The sequence below is a fragment of the Eumetopias jubatus genome, unplaced genomic scaffold, assembly GCF_037043125.1.
Source record: "Eumetopias jubatus isolate StellerSeaLion01/CBP00866 unplaced genomic scaffold, mEumJub1_p1.0 scaffold_12, whole genome shotgun sequence".
NCBI lineage: Eukaryota > Metazoa > Chordata > Mammalia > Carnivora > Otariidae > Eumetopias > Eumetopias jubatus.
Genome location: NW_028274818.1, coordinates 93,895,594 through 93,909,318, shown reverse-complemented (window position 1 = coordinate 93,909,318; position 13,725 = coordinate 93,895,594). Strand labels below are relative to the sequence as shown.

At 48.7% G+C, this 13,725-nt stretch overlaps 2 protein-coding genes across 2 annotated transcripts in view; one reads left to right on the top strand and one right to left on the bottom strand.

Annotated features, from left to right (window-relative positions):
- The window catches only part of CUNH16orf54 (chromosome unknown C16orf54 homolog), a 28,701-nt gene that overhangs the window by 13,927 nt on the left and 1,049 nt on the right, over positions 1-13,725 (bottom strand). The gene's annotated exons all lie outside the window — the stretch shown is intronic.
- On the top strand, positions 5,898-7,503 carry ZG16 (zymogen granule protein 16). Its single transcript, XM_028110170.2, has 3 exons — positions 5,898-5,952; positions 6,125-6,257; positions 7,161-7,503. The coding sequence occupies exons 1-3, from the start codon at positions 5,898-5,900 to the stop codon at positions 7,474-7,476; spliced, it is 504 nt and encodes a 167-aa protein (XP_027965971.1). The 3' UTR covers positions 7,477-7,503.

Sequence of the window (13,725 nt, the reverse complement as noted above, 5' to 3'; positions counted from 1 at the left end):
TTCAAATCTTATGATGCATTTGATAAAGAGCTCCAGGATCTGAACTAAGTTAAACCATAAAATAAAGCTAACTACAGATGAGAAAGACAAGGGTTGCCCTCATCAACTTTATCTGAAAAAGATATAAAAAGAAAGGCCATGGGACACCTGGTTGGCTCAGGTGATTAAGTGTCTGCCTTCTGCTCAGGTCATGATACCAGAGAGTCCCTGATTTGAGCCCCAAGTCGGGCTCCTTGCTCAGCGGGGAGCCAGTTTCCCCCTACTTGTGCTCTCTCTCTCTCTCTCTGCCAAATAAATAAATAAACTCTTAAAAAAAAAGGGCCAAGGAAGAGGAGAGAGACAAACAATAGTGAGAGAGGAGACAGGAAAGAGAGACAGTTTGGGGGAGGAGGAGAGACAAAGAGAAGAGGCAGAAGGAAAAAGGCACGGAGAGAGGGAATATAAAGAAAAATCCTCAGAACAGATGAGGGAGAATTAGAGAGAAAAAAAAATAAACGTTTATTCTGTACTTATGTGTGCCAGATCCGTGCCAGGGGCTTGTCACAATTGGTTGGTCTCATCTCCTATAGCAGATGAACAAACTGAAGCTCCAAAGGTCATGGAATGAGTAAGGGCAGGAGCCAAGCTTTAAGACTTGTCTCTTTCTAATAATAAGTGACTTCTTTACATTCACCCAGCTACTGAGTGTGGGATGGAGGACCTCAACCCGAAATTCTATCTTTATGTCCAGTATTCTACCGAACACAGAATTTTGCCAGAAGATTCAGAAATAAAAAACAAGAGAACCCAAATATAAGCCTGCCAAAAGAGAGACACAGGCATGAAAAGACAAAGGAGGAGCATTTAATAGAATTCTCTCCGTAGCCAGGGCATCTGAGCGTCATTTCTGGGGCGCCTGCTCTGTGCCAGGTGGGGAGCAGGAATCTTGGAATGGGCTCCAGGTTTAGTAGCGGAGGCTTCTGTGTAAACAGATAAATAATAGCGCAGGGTAATGGGAGCCGGGCTGGTGCTACATGTAGGAAGCACAGCTGGAGGCCAAAGAAAGGAATTCTGTTTGTAGTGGAGGGGCTGGGGAGGCGACACCTGTGATAAAAGGCTCGGTGAGGGGTGTGGGGTGGCGTGGGGGGGGTGCGGTGTGTGGCTGAATGTCTTGAGGGTAGAAGATCCTAGGAGAGCAGAAGGCGGAGAACATTTAGGCAACAGGAGTGGCAAGAGTAAACCGCGTGCCCCTGTGGGGGCTGGCATGTGGGGCACTGGGGGCAGGAGGGTGGGGAGTGGAGGGACCCTCTCTGCCACTTTAGTGGTGTCACTTCTCTCGCGAGACTTCAGTTTCCTCCCTGGAACAGTGAAGGATGAACAGAAATGTTCATTTTGCTTTTGTAGTAAAACCCTTTGTTCAAATGAAGCCAGCTGGGAGACACAAGGCATACATGAGGAGAGAGAGAATTTGTTTTCTGAACAGGAAAACAGATCTGCCATTGTCTGGAAACACCTTTTGGAAAATCAGAGATCGGAGTGAGGGGGCAGATTCTCACCCCCCCATTGGCACCCTATCCCTCCACCTCCCCCCCCCCCCCCCCCCCGCCCCGGGGTCTGAATTTGCACGAGCACTTAAGCTGCTTTGTCTGGGAGTGGAGGTAGTTCTCCGGGAGCTGAGCTGGGGAGGAGTGGAGCCCCGGCGGGCCGGGTGTGGCATGGGGGGGGGTAGGGTGTGTGTGAGAGCGGCATGGGGGGGGGTAGGGTGTGTGTGAGAGCTCGCGCTGCACTCTGACCACCCCCCAACCCCACCAAGCTCCATTCGCCATTTTTTTATTTAAAAAAAAATTTTTTTTATTGGGGCGCCTGCGTAGTAGCTCAGTTGGTTAAGCGTCTGCCTTCGGCTCAGGTCATGACTCCAGGGTGCTGGGATGGAGCCCTTGCATCCGGCTCCCTGCTCATCCGGGAGCCTGCTTCTCCCTCTGCCTCTGCCGCTCCCCCTCCTCGTGCTCTCTCTCTCTCAAATAAAATCATAAAATCTTTAAAAAATACATTTTATTTATTTTTTTGAGAGAGCGATCGAGCGAAGGACAGAGGGGGAGGGAGAGGGACAAGCGGACTCCGCGGGAGCCCGAGGCGGGCTTGATCCCGCAGCCGGAGATCACGACCTGGGCGAAACCACGAGTCCCACCTCAACCGACTGAGCCACCCAGGCGCCCCTCCATTCGCCACTTTTAAAAAAAGGCAAAACCCCTCCATGGCTCCCCTCACTATCAGGAGGAATCCAAACTCCTGACCACCGCCTCCCAGGCCCTGCACCATCTGCCCCCTGACCTCCCCTCTCCCTGGCTTCCACACTTACCACCACCCTGACCTCCCCTCCCCTGGCTTCCACACTTACCACAGCCCCCCCCGCCCCCCCGCCCTTTCTACTCTGCCCGCACACCGCCCCGCACACCCCTGCTCAGGGCTGTGCTGCTCGTGCCTTCTCCAGGTCCAGTCTTCACCCAAACACCTGTCTTCTCTCCATCGCTCAGTCAGGTCTTCGTGAACGTTACCGGAGCAGGGCGGCCTCGGGCAGAGGAGCGCCTTCCCCAGCCCTGCTGGAGGCTCACTCTGCTTTAGTTCCTCACGGCTTGTCATGTGCCAACAGTTGTTCGATTGTCTGACGGCCCCCCCGGAGCCTGGAGCGAAAGCTCCTCAGGTACTTGGGACTCTCCTCCGTGGCTGTCTCTCCAGCATCTAGAGCTGTGTCGCCAACACACAGATGCTCCATAAATGTGTTGAGTAAGTTGTTTTGCCAAGAGGGCAGAGAAGACAGGGAGAGAACGTAAGCTGCCTGCAACAGCAGAAAGTCTGGGGAGGCTTTGGTCTTTCACTGCCTGTGGGACCCGACGGGGGTGACCCCCACTGCCTGTGGGACCCTAGGGGTGACCCCCACTGCCTGTAGGACAAAGGCAGGTAGGCCCCCAGGAGACACATGGGTAAAATGTGGAAAGTTCAAACAGGAGCTAATGAAGTGGAAGCAGAGGTGGGCCGGGTATCCTGCCTCCACCATTTTCCTCCTGGCTCTTCAGGCACCGCATCAGAGCAAACCCTGGACGTCCCCACATTAGCCGCACCATGGCCTATCTGGTCTCTGGGACCGACAGAGGATGAACCCTGAGACCCCTCCCACTGGAAGAAAGGCCTCTATTACCCTCCAGAGAGGGGCTGGAGGGCCTGCTGTGGGGAACCCAGGGACCAGTCTGCAGGCATGGGGGAGACTCTGGCTCTCTGCATGGGTGGGGTCAGTGCCTCAGAGTGAACCTATGACAAGTGTGGGGGCTTCTGTTCGGAGGGTCCCAGATATGTCATGCATGGAAGGATGAGGGTATTCTCCCAAGGTGTTCACCTCAGACCTCTCAGAGCTGCCATCTTTGGTATCTGGTGTTTGGTTCCATCCTGTGGGATATACTCCTAATAAGGAAGAGGAGAGAGACAAACAATAGTGAGAGAGGAGACAGGAAAGAGAGACAGTTTGGGGGAGGAGGAGAGACAAAGAGAAGAGGCAGAAGGAAAAAGGCACGGAGAGAGGGAATATAAAGAAAAATCCTCAGAACAGGAGATGAGGGGAAGAGATCAAGACAAAGAGAGAGTCGGGAAAGAAAGGAAAGCCAGAGAGGACAAGAGACAGAACAAAACATCTGGAATGAAGAAGTTATGTCAGCAGGACAGGCTTGTTTTGGAACTTGGAGAGGAGCCCTCAGACAACGTGTTCTGGAATCTCCAGTGAAGAGCCCTCTCCTATTGCCGGCTCCTTAGGGTGTGGCTCCCTTGTGTTCTTGGGAGGAGTCCTCAGTCCTAGATGGTGAGCCTGGGATGGGTGGGTGCTCTGTGTGTCCAGCTACTAGTCCTTAAAAACTGAGACTAATGACTCCAGCCCCTCCCTGGGCTCCATCCTTCCCTCTGCTTGGGAGGATCTGCTGACTCAGAGGGTCAAAGAGCCAGTCTTAGAGGGGTCAGGAAGTAGGACTCAGGGGTCTGTCCTAGGGACTTAGGTGGAAGGGAAGGGCCTCCAAAGAGAAGAAATCTATGACATCAACCCTGGGGAGGTTTCAGACCTATGGGAAAGAGTAACTGTCCAGTGTGGGCTGTAGCCCCCAGAAAATTCGGCCATAGCTCCTGGATGGAAGTCCTAAGGCCCCTAGCCCAGAACTGCCCCCAAAGGACGACCTGTTTACTTTTACTTCCTTAGCTTTCCACTTGCCCTCTGGACCTCTGTTCCCAGGAGGGGGATCTACAGGAGTTCAGTGTCCACCTGCAACACCATGTTACCTTTTCAGAAAAGGTTTGTGAACAGTCTGGCAGGTTGGGGATGGATGGACGGAGGGGAAAAAAAACAAGTACAGCAAAGTATTAACCATGGTAGAATTGACATGGGGGTATGTGGGTGTTCACTGTATAATTCTTTCAATTTTTCTATATGTTTGTGGACTTTTTTTCCATATAAAGTAACAGGGAAGACAGAGAAAAAATTGCCTGGAAAATAGTAGACACTCCTAAGTATAGGGCGTTGGGAGTGTAATCCCTTTCCAGGAGAATCTATATTTCAAATGCCCTGAGAGGACAGTGTTTATCCTGAAAGATGACAGCTTGCAGGAAAGAGCACCTGCAGAACACCCAAGGTGGGGAGGGAGAACCTTAGACCACACCAGAAGTGATTAGTAACTTTGCCCACCCAAAGCTTCTGGTCCCTTTTCTCAAGTTTATTCTGCCTGTCCTGAGATCTGGGCCTTGGCCCCAAGTGGACCCCACACTGTGACCTGTAACCCTTGGGGGGAGAGGCAGGATAAAAAGTTCCAGACCCTGCCTGACAATCAACCCTGAGAGATTGATCATATTTGCTCAGGAGGTGAGGTTCACACGATAAAGAGCAGGGGGAGGGCTTGGACCTGGTATAAAAGATCTGAGAGTTTCAGGGGGGGTTACTTTGCACTTGAAACTGCCAGGTGAGGGGTGACAGAGGCCTGAGCTAACGGGTGACAGGGATGGCTGGGTTCGAGTTAGGGGGAATTCAAGCTGAGCTGGACAGGAAACTGCCTGGATTGAGCAGCAGGGGAGACCTGTGTGTCAGCTAACTGGCGCCTCTGCATCTGAGTGAGGTGCAAAAATATCTGGGTCTCGGTGGAAGGACTGGGGATGCCTGAGATGCTCAGGGTCATCGATGTGGCCGGATTTGTGTTAGTGGAGAAAGAACGACACATAGAGCAGGCATCTGACATCTACTATCTTGAGCTGGTCCAAACTCCTTCCGCAATCTCTCAGTCTATATCCACCTCCGCTTGAACTACTCTGATGGTGGCACAGTCTCATCTATCATCAACTCCACTCCCTGGGTGACACAGAGACGCAACTCTAAAATGCTCCTTTCCTTCTGATCAGAGACCAGCGCAAAGCTAAGAATTTGAACTCTGCCCCAGATGTCCCCCAAGCCAGGCCAGTCCATCACAGGCCGATTTCAGTTAGGTTTTGCTCAGACTCCTGGTTTGGGAAACTCAACCATCTCTATGATTTGGAGATGGTCTCTACTTCTTTGCAAACTCCTTTCCTGCTTTGTGCCAGGAGGGAACAGGACTTAACACAGCTTGGTCCAGATAGAGGGTTAGGATTGATCTTCCGATCTGGGATGGAAGAAGGGAGTTGGCTACCTCCGTACCAGGGAGGACAGAGGGGTTAAGGACACAGAAGACAGTCTTCTAGGAGCAGGACCAGAGACTAGGGACAATCCTTTCTAAACCCAAGACCGGGTCAGTTAGGTCTCAGTTGAAGGACAAAGAAGGCTGAGTCTCAACTGGAGGTCAGGGATGCCTGGCTAAATGAAGTAAAGAGGAAAAAGGCTAACCCTTGACTTTCTCCTTTCTTTCCACTTCAGCGCCAGGATGTTGACCATTGCTCTTCTTGCCCTTCTCTGTGCATCCGCCTCAGCCAGTGCCGGTAAGTGAGAAGCCAGGAACCCAACACTAGCGTCATGGGAAGGCAGCCTCCTGCACTGCTGGTGGCCAAGCTGGCTTGGAGTGGTGGGCACTGAGTTGTGGGAGGTATAGGGATGGTGGGGAGAAACTGAGCTCTTGAGATTTCTCCTTCTGACTCCCGCTGTCCCCTCCAGTTCAGGCTACATCCTCCTCCTCCAATGGAGAGTATGGAGGCAGTGGAGGGCAGCGATTTTCCCATTCTGGTTACCAGCTGGCAGGCCCCATCACCGCCATCCGTATCCGGGTCAACAGATACTACATCGTAGGGTAAGATTCTTTGTGTTTCTCTGGGTTTGGGGATCCTCTCTGATCTTGCTAAACTGGAAAGTTCTCAGTCACTTTGGGTTACATCTGTTCCAGTCAGGAAGTCCCAATGATAATATGTGACAGTGGTTAGAGGACAGAGATCTGAGGCCAGCACTGCCACAGCCTCCAGCACATGCAACCTTGGGCAGGTCATATACCATAGCTGTTCAGGTGCCTGGAAGGTGGCTGGTTTGGCCCCGTCCAAGGTGTAAGGCCCCTCTGGCATCCTCCATCTTTGCTGATGCGTCTTCCAAAAATGTGTATCCTTCTGATCCTGGACTATATCCTGGGACAACAAAGTCTCTGCCCTCATGAGAACCTTCCAGAAAGATCCCTCTGCTCCTTTCACATGGGGCAGGGGGTGTGGGTGGGGGGGGTGGGCGGCACAGCAGGAATCTAGATTTTTTTTTTAAAGATTTTATTTATTTACTTGACAGAGAGAGCGCCAAGTAGGCAGAGAGGCAGGCAGAGGGAGAGGGAGAAGCAGGCTCCCCGCCGAGCAGGGGGCCCGATGTGGGACTCGATCCCATCATGACCTGAGCCGAAGGCAGCCGCTTAACCGACTGAGCCACCCAGGCGCCCCAAGGAATCTAGATTTCAAAATCAAGCTCCAACACTGGTCTGGTCTGGGTGACTCTGGCTAAGCGACTTTTCCTTTCTGAGCCTATGTGTTTGTCGGCAAAATGAGTTGAAGTTCCCTGTATGATCTCAAGGGCTCACTCATCCCTCACACACTGTGGGACTGGCAGGAGACCTGTCACCCCTGTCACCAGTTTGCAGGTCTCAGCGGGTAGGCCAAAGGGTCCTGAATTCGGATCACCCCACTCAGCGTCAGTCTTCCTTCCCTCCCCGCCCGGCCCCTAGGCTCCAGGTCCGCTATGGCAAGGTGTGGAGCGACTATGTGGGTGGCACGCAGGGAAACCTGAAGGAGATCTTCCTGCACCCTGGGGAGTCAGTGATCCAGGTGTCTGGCAAGTACAACTACTACGTGAGGCGGCTGGTCTTCGTGACTGACAAGGGCCGCTACCTGCCTTTTGGGAAAGACAGAGGCAGGGGTTTCAATGCTGTCCCCTTGTACCCCAACACTGTGCTTCGATTCATCAGTGGTCGCGCTGGCTCCCTCATCAACGCCATCAGCCTGCATTGGGACATCTACCCCAGTGACTGTGGCAGTTGCTGAGCCTCAGCTTCGTCCCAGACCGGGCACCGCAAGGGGGTGTGAGAACCTCTTTACCATGAACCTCATCCACATGGCTCAATAAAAAAGCTAAAAGGACATAGCTATCGCCTGTGTCTGTGGGGGTGTGCCGCTGGGATCTGCCTCCTGGCTCTGGCTCTGGAGGTGCGAAGCTCGTTTCTGGCTATCTGTTGGACGGACGTCATTCTGGGGAAGAGTGGGAGGGGGAGAGAGAGAGAGAGAGAGAGGTGCAAAAGTCTTGGGCTTTTCTTCATAATTTTTCAAGAGGAGATAAGATTCGGGCTTGTACCGACTCTTTTCTTCAAGGATAGCTCCTGAGACTGTTTACCCAAACTGGTGTTCTAAGGCTGGGGGTAAGGCCTAGCTGTGGCTCATCGCCAAACACCCAGATGTTCCACTCTCTCACCCTGCTCTCCCCTTGAGATAGTGCCTCTCCACCAAAAAAGGCTCTTGACTTTAACTCACTTGCTGTCTCTGGCCTGGGCCATTTTCCTTTGTTCTTTCCCAGAATCCACCTGACTCCCAAAGCATGGCCTATGTTTGTGTCAAGGACCTTGCCTGTTACTCCAGCCTAGTTTCCACCGCCCGCCCCCCCCCCGGCCTGCCGCCTTTGCCCAGAAGCACTGGTGTCCTTGCTTAGTTTAGCTTGCTCAAAATTGGGCTTGTTTCCCTAGGAAGCCACCACCTCCTCAACAGCTTCTCCTCTGCCAATACCATCCTCAAACAAGGGCATTACAAGAGGGGTAGATTTCCATCGTGGGTTTCCATGAACTTAGGGGGCTGCTTAGTGTTCCAGAAGCAACAGAGTGGCTGCAGAGATACATCAGGGATATAAAGTTGCTTTGGAGAGAATTCTTAGGACTCTAGTTGCCAGTCCTAAGGCTGTGACGGTTTTTTGTTTTGTCTTTTGGTGGTGGTGGTTGGGGGTGGGGGAGGTCACTCAGTGCTCCCAAAAGATTGATTCACATCATGGGGAGTGCCGGAGTCACATTTCTCCCCAGTCAGACAAAGATAACAATTATGTAAACATAATTTTATTTTTATTTTTTTAAAGATTTTATTTGTCAGAGAGAGAGCACAAGCAGGAGGAACGGTAGGCAGAGGGAGAAGCAGACTCCTCGCCAAGCAAGGAACCTGATGTGGGACCCGACCCCAGGACCCCAGGATCAAGACCTGAGCTGAAGGCAGAGGCTTAACTGCCTGAGCCACCCTAGCGTCCCTACATGTAATTTTATTTTATTATTATTACTTTAAAGATTTTATTTATTTATTTGAGAGAGAGAGAATGAAAGAGAGAGCACATGGGGGGGGAGGGTCAGAGGGAGAAGTAGACTCCCCGCCGAGCAGGGAGCCCGATGCGGGACTCGATCCAGGGACTCAAGGATCATGACCTGAGCCGAAGGCAGTCGCCCAACCAACTGAGCCACCCAGGTGCCCTATTTTATTATTTTTAAAAGATTTTATTTATTTGACAGAGACACAGCGAGAGAGGGAACACAAGCAGGGGGAGAGGGCGAGGGAGAAGCAGGCTCCCTGCTGAGCAGGAAGCCTGATGCTGGGCTCCACCCCAGGACCCCCGGGATCATGACCTGAGCCGAAGGCAGATGCTTAACAACTGAGCCACCCAGGCGCCCCCTTACATGTAATTTTAGAAAGAAATACTAACATTATAGAAGTAAACTCATACCTAGCTTGTTTTTATAACAATTTCTTTATTTCTCTCAAACAATTCCATGGAATGGAATAATTATGTCACTGTAATTACATTTTTTTGAGATATAAAGCACATAAGATTCACCCCTTTAAAGTGTATCATTTCAGTGGTTTTTAGTACAGATTGTGCAACCATCATCTCTAATTCCCGGATACTGTCATCAGCTCAGAAAGAAACCTTATCCCCATTAAGCAGTCACCCCCCCATTCCTTTCTCCACCTCCTCGTAACCACCCATCTACTTTCTGTCTCAATGGACGTGCCTATTCCCAACGTTTCATGTGGAGGGAATCATACAATAACGTGGCCTTTTGTGTCTGGCTTCTCCCACTTAGCATATTTGCAAGGTTCATCGATGCTGTAGCACGTGTCAGGACTTTGTTCCTTTGTATGGCTGAGTCTGATAGAGCTATCTGGTCAACTTCAGGACACGCTTTAAGCTAGTGGCTTTCACACGGGGCCGGGTGGACGCACTCGTACCTTAGAGGCAGAAGCAGCAGAAGAGGATGAAGTAATGGGATTCCTGGCTATTGTCTAGCCTACATATTAGACTTTTGTAAAAGATTTGATTTAAAGAAAATTTTTCTTTACTTATAAAGTTTGAAAATTGCTAAACTGAGCTAATCATACATTTATCAAATATTCTCTGCTAGGTGCTTCAGAATACAAAGACCACTGAAAGTTGGATTCTTTTCCTCTAGGCTAAGGGAAGACTTGGTGAAGGAAGGGGTGTGTGTGTGTCCACGTGCGCACATGCGTACAGGGGCCCGGTACTGGGTTCAGGCCCCAGGTTATGCAGAAATACGATCATATGAAAATGACAAGTGGTTTAGCACAGCTAAAATGCAAAGTACAACTCGGCAAAGATGAAGCTCATGGACAGGCAGGGACCATGAATGTCATGCTAAACTATTGAAACTTTATTTATTTTATGGGCTACATGAAGCCATTTAACCAAAATTTCACGCAAGGGATTGATAAGGATTTATAAGAAAGTCATTTTTTTCTGGTATAAGTAGGGAAAATGGATAGAAGGTGAAGCAGGGTAATAGTTAAGAGAATAGGTCTAGATCAGTGATGATGGATTATCTGAACAAAGGCAACAATGTGAGGAAGAGAAGAGAGGGAGGAATTTGAGAGATTCAAGGGGGAGGGTGGACTCAGAAGAACTTAATAAATGAACGCATGAAGGTGCGTGAAGGAGGAAAGTCTAGAACTACCATGTTTAGTATCGGCAACTGGGAAGAGTTGGATCCTCTCTAAGATGAGGAGTACAAGGAAAAATTAGCCTTGTTTTTAAATTAATTAATTTTTGGTGGGGGGAAGGGCAGAGGAAGAGGAAGAGAGAGAATATTAAGCAGGCTCTATGCCTAGCGTGGGGCCTGACACAGGGCTTGATCTCACAACCCCGAGATCAAGAGTTGCATGCTCCACCGACTGAGCCAACCAGGCGACCCCTATAGCTAAAGGGATTTATTGCAAAGAATTGGCTCCACAACTGTGGAGGTGGGTGAGGCAAATCTAAAATCTGGAGGGCAGGCTGGCCATCTGGAAACTCGAGGACAGGAGGGTGTGCTGCAGTCCATGGGTGGAATTTCTTCTTCCTCAGGGAAACCCCAGTTTTGTTCTTTTGCTTCCTTGTAAATTAATGTATTATATTATCAAATTTTACACTTTTAGTAACTTAATTTTCTTAAAATTTTTTTCCGGCTTTATTGAAGTATAATTGACAAATAAAATTCTAATATTTTTGAAGTGTACAATGTGATTTGATACGTATACCTGGTGAAAGGACTCCCACAATCAAGTTAACTCACACATCCATCACCTCAGTTACCTTAAAAAATTTTTTTGAAGAATAATTGACATAGAATATTGTATTAGTTTCAGGTATACAACATGGTGATTCACTCTTTAAATACATTATGAAGTGGTTGGGGTGCCTGGGTGGCACAGTCAGTTAAGCGTCCAACTCTTGGTTTTGGCTCAGGCTGTGGTCTCAGGGTTGTGAGATCGAGCCCCGCCTTGGGCTCCATGTTCAGCAGACTCTGTTCCTCCCCCCTGCTCATACTTGAACTCTCTCTCAAATAAATAAAGAAATAAATAAAATCTTAAAAAAATTGTTACAATATTATTAACTATATTCGCTACACTGTATACTATATCCCCATATCTTATTTATTTTTAAAGATTTTATTTATTTATTTGAGAGAGAGAGAGAGAACATACAAGCAAGGGGGAGGGGCAGAGGGAGAGGGAGAAGCACACTCCCCAGAGAGCAGGTAACCCAATGCGGGGCTTTATCCCAGGACCCTGGGATCATGACCCAAGCCAAAGGCAGACACTTAACTGGCTAAACCACCCAGTCACCTCCCATATCTTATTTTATCAATAGTTACCCTTTAAAAAAATTTTTTTTTGTGAGAATGCTTAAGATCTACTAAGTTAGCAAATCGCAATCATACAATACAATATTTTCAACTTTAGTCACCATGCGACACAGTGGAAAGTCTGCGCCCTTTTACTAACATCTCCCCATTTCCCATACTTCCCAGATTTTGGCAACCACATTCTACTGTTTCTATGTGTTCAACTTTTTTTTTTAAGTAATCTCTACTCCGAAGGTTGGGCTTGAATTTACCACCCTGAGATCAAGAGTGGCGTGCCCTACCAACGGAGCCAGTCAAGAGCCCCGGTGTTCAACAGCAACACCTAGATTAGTTTTGATTGAATGCTCGACTACAGCCTAGCCAGACATATAAACTACCTGTTGCACCTGAGAAAACCTAGGAGGGCTGGGGGTGGGGAGTTAGGACAATAGCAGGCAGTGAAGGAGTTTGCTGACCAAAATTAGATAAAATGATTACTGAGGAATGCAGGGAATTTAGCTATTAGCTACTAGAGGTCATAGTGAGTTGACAGAGTACTGCCCAGGGACTTGGGAAAGCTAAGTCCTACTTTTGCACAGCTACATGGTCTCATTCAAATCTCTTAACCTCTCTGGGTTTCAATCACCCATTTGTAAAATGAGCTTCTCTGGGTCACATGCTCTCTAAGATGTATTGAGCTCATACATCTAGAAATCTAATTTCTAAGACTTTACTGTTACATGAAAACAACTGGCCTCATTGTGCAGTGGTTGAATGCTATATAGGGATAACTGAGCTATGTGTATGAAGAAGGTGGCCTGGAACAGGGGCATGCCTGAGGTCTCCCCAAGTAGGAAGTGTGCTCTGGAACATGCCTGGAATGAAGGGCCCAGAGGCCCACAAGCTACAAAGAGAGCCCACAGCTCCTCTGATGGCAACCTGGAGCCGAAAGCAAACTTTCAAAAAGAACACTCCTCCCCTCCCCCACCACCCACCCAGCCTCCACCAGCTAGGGGCGCCTGGCTGGCTCAGTTGGTAGAACATGGGACTCTTGATCTTGGGGTTGTAAGTTCGAGCCCATGTCAGGTGTAGAAATTACTTTAAAAAAGCCCTCCTCAAGACCCTCCCTACAGGAGGTCACCAAATTAACCAAATTAACTGGGTGATATAGAACTATGACTATTTCCTCATGTGGATCCTCAGGAACTCCACAGAGGCTGGTACTGAGTCCTCAAGCTCCCACTGCAGAGGGTAGCAGGCAAAGAGCCATTTTAAGTAAACACAGAGCCAGGCATCGTGAGCATTCCGGAGAATAGAGAAGCCCGAATCTGCACAAGCTGATGCGGTCACCCAGGAGACAGCAAAGGTCAAATTCCCTAAACTACAACCACCAACAGAACCATTTCTGGCAGGTATCTTACCAAATATCTGGGGACTGGCAACAAATATGAAAATATGAAGAGCCCTTCCTGAAGTGTGGGGAAGACCAAGCTGCCAATCGTCTTAAGTCCGTGGTTTCCCAAGTGTGGTCCAGGAAATTCTGGAGGTTGCTGAGACACCTTAGGGGGAGGGTCTGCAAGGCCAAAACTATTTTCATAATAAAACTAAGATGCCATTTGCCTTTTCCCCTTGCATCCTTTCTTGAGTATATGGTGGAGTTTTCAAGAAGCTATATGACATATTGATATCACAACATCCTGAATGCAGAAGCAAATAGGAGAATACAGCTATTTTCTCTTAAGCCAGGCATTATATTTGTAAACATGTAAAACAGTGCCACTTTTCTTACTATATATATTTTTTGCTTTGGAAAAGTTATTTTTAAAATTAAAATGTTATTTATATTATCTGTAATGGGTTTGTTATTGTAATTTTTCGAGCATATTTTTAAATGGAGATATAATTCACACAACATAAAATTTACCATTTTTAAGTGTACACTTCAGTGGTTTTCAGTTCACTATGTATATTCACTATGTAGTGCAACTATCACACTAATTCCAGAACATTTCTATCACCCAAAAAGAAACTCCATACCTAATAGCCATAGTCCCAATTCACCAACCCTTCACCAAGCCCGGATCTACCTTCTGTCTCGATGGATTTGTTATTGCAATTGTGAAGTGCATTAATAAATATTTTTAATTTG

Coding starts and splice junctions, on each gene's coding strand:
- ZG16 (XM_028110170.2), top strand. CDS start 5,898: ATGTTGACCATTGCTCTTCTTGCCCTTCTCTGTGCATCCGCCTCAGCC. Junction 5,953..6,124: donor ATCCGCCTCAGCCAGTGCCG/GTAAGTGAGAAG, acceptor TGTCCCCTCCAG/TTCAGGCTACATCCTCCTCC. Junction 6,258..7,160: donor AACAGATACTACATCGTAGG/GTAAGATTCTTT, acceptor CCCGGCCCCTAG/GCTCCAGGTCCGCTATGGCA.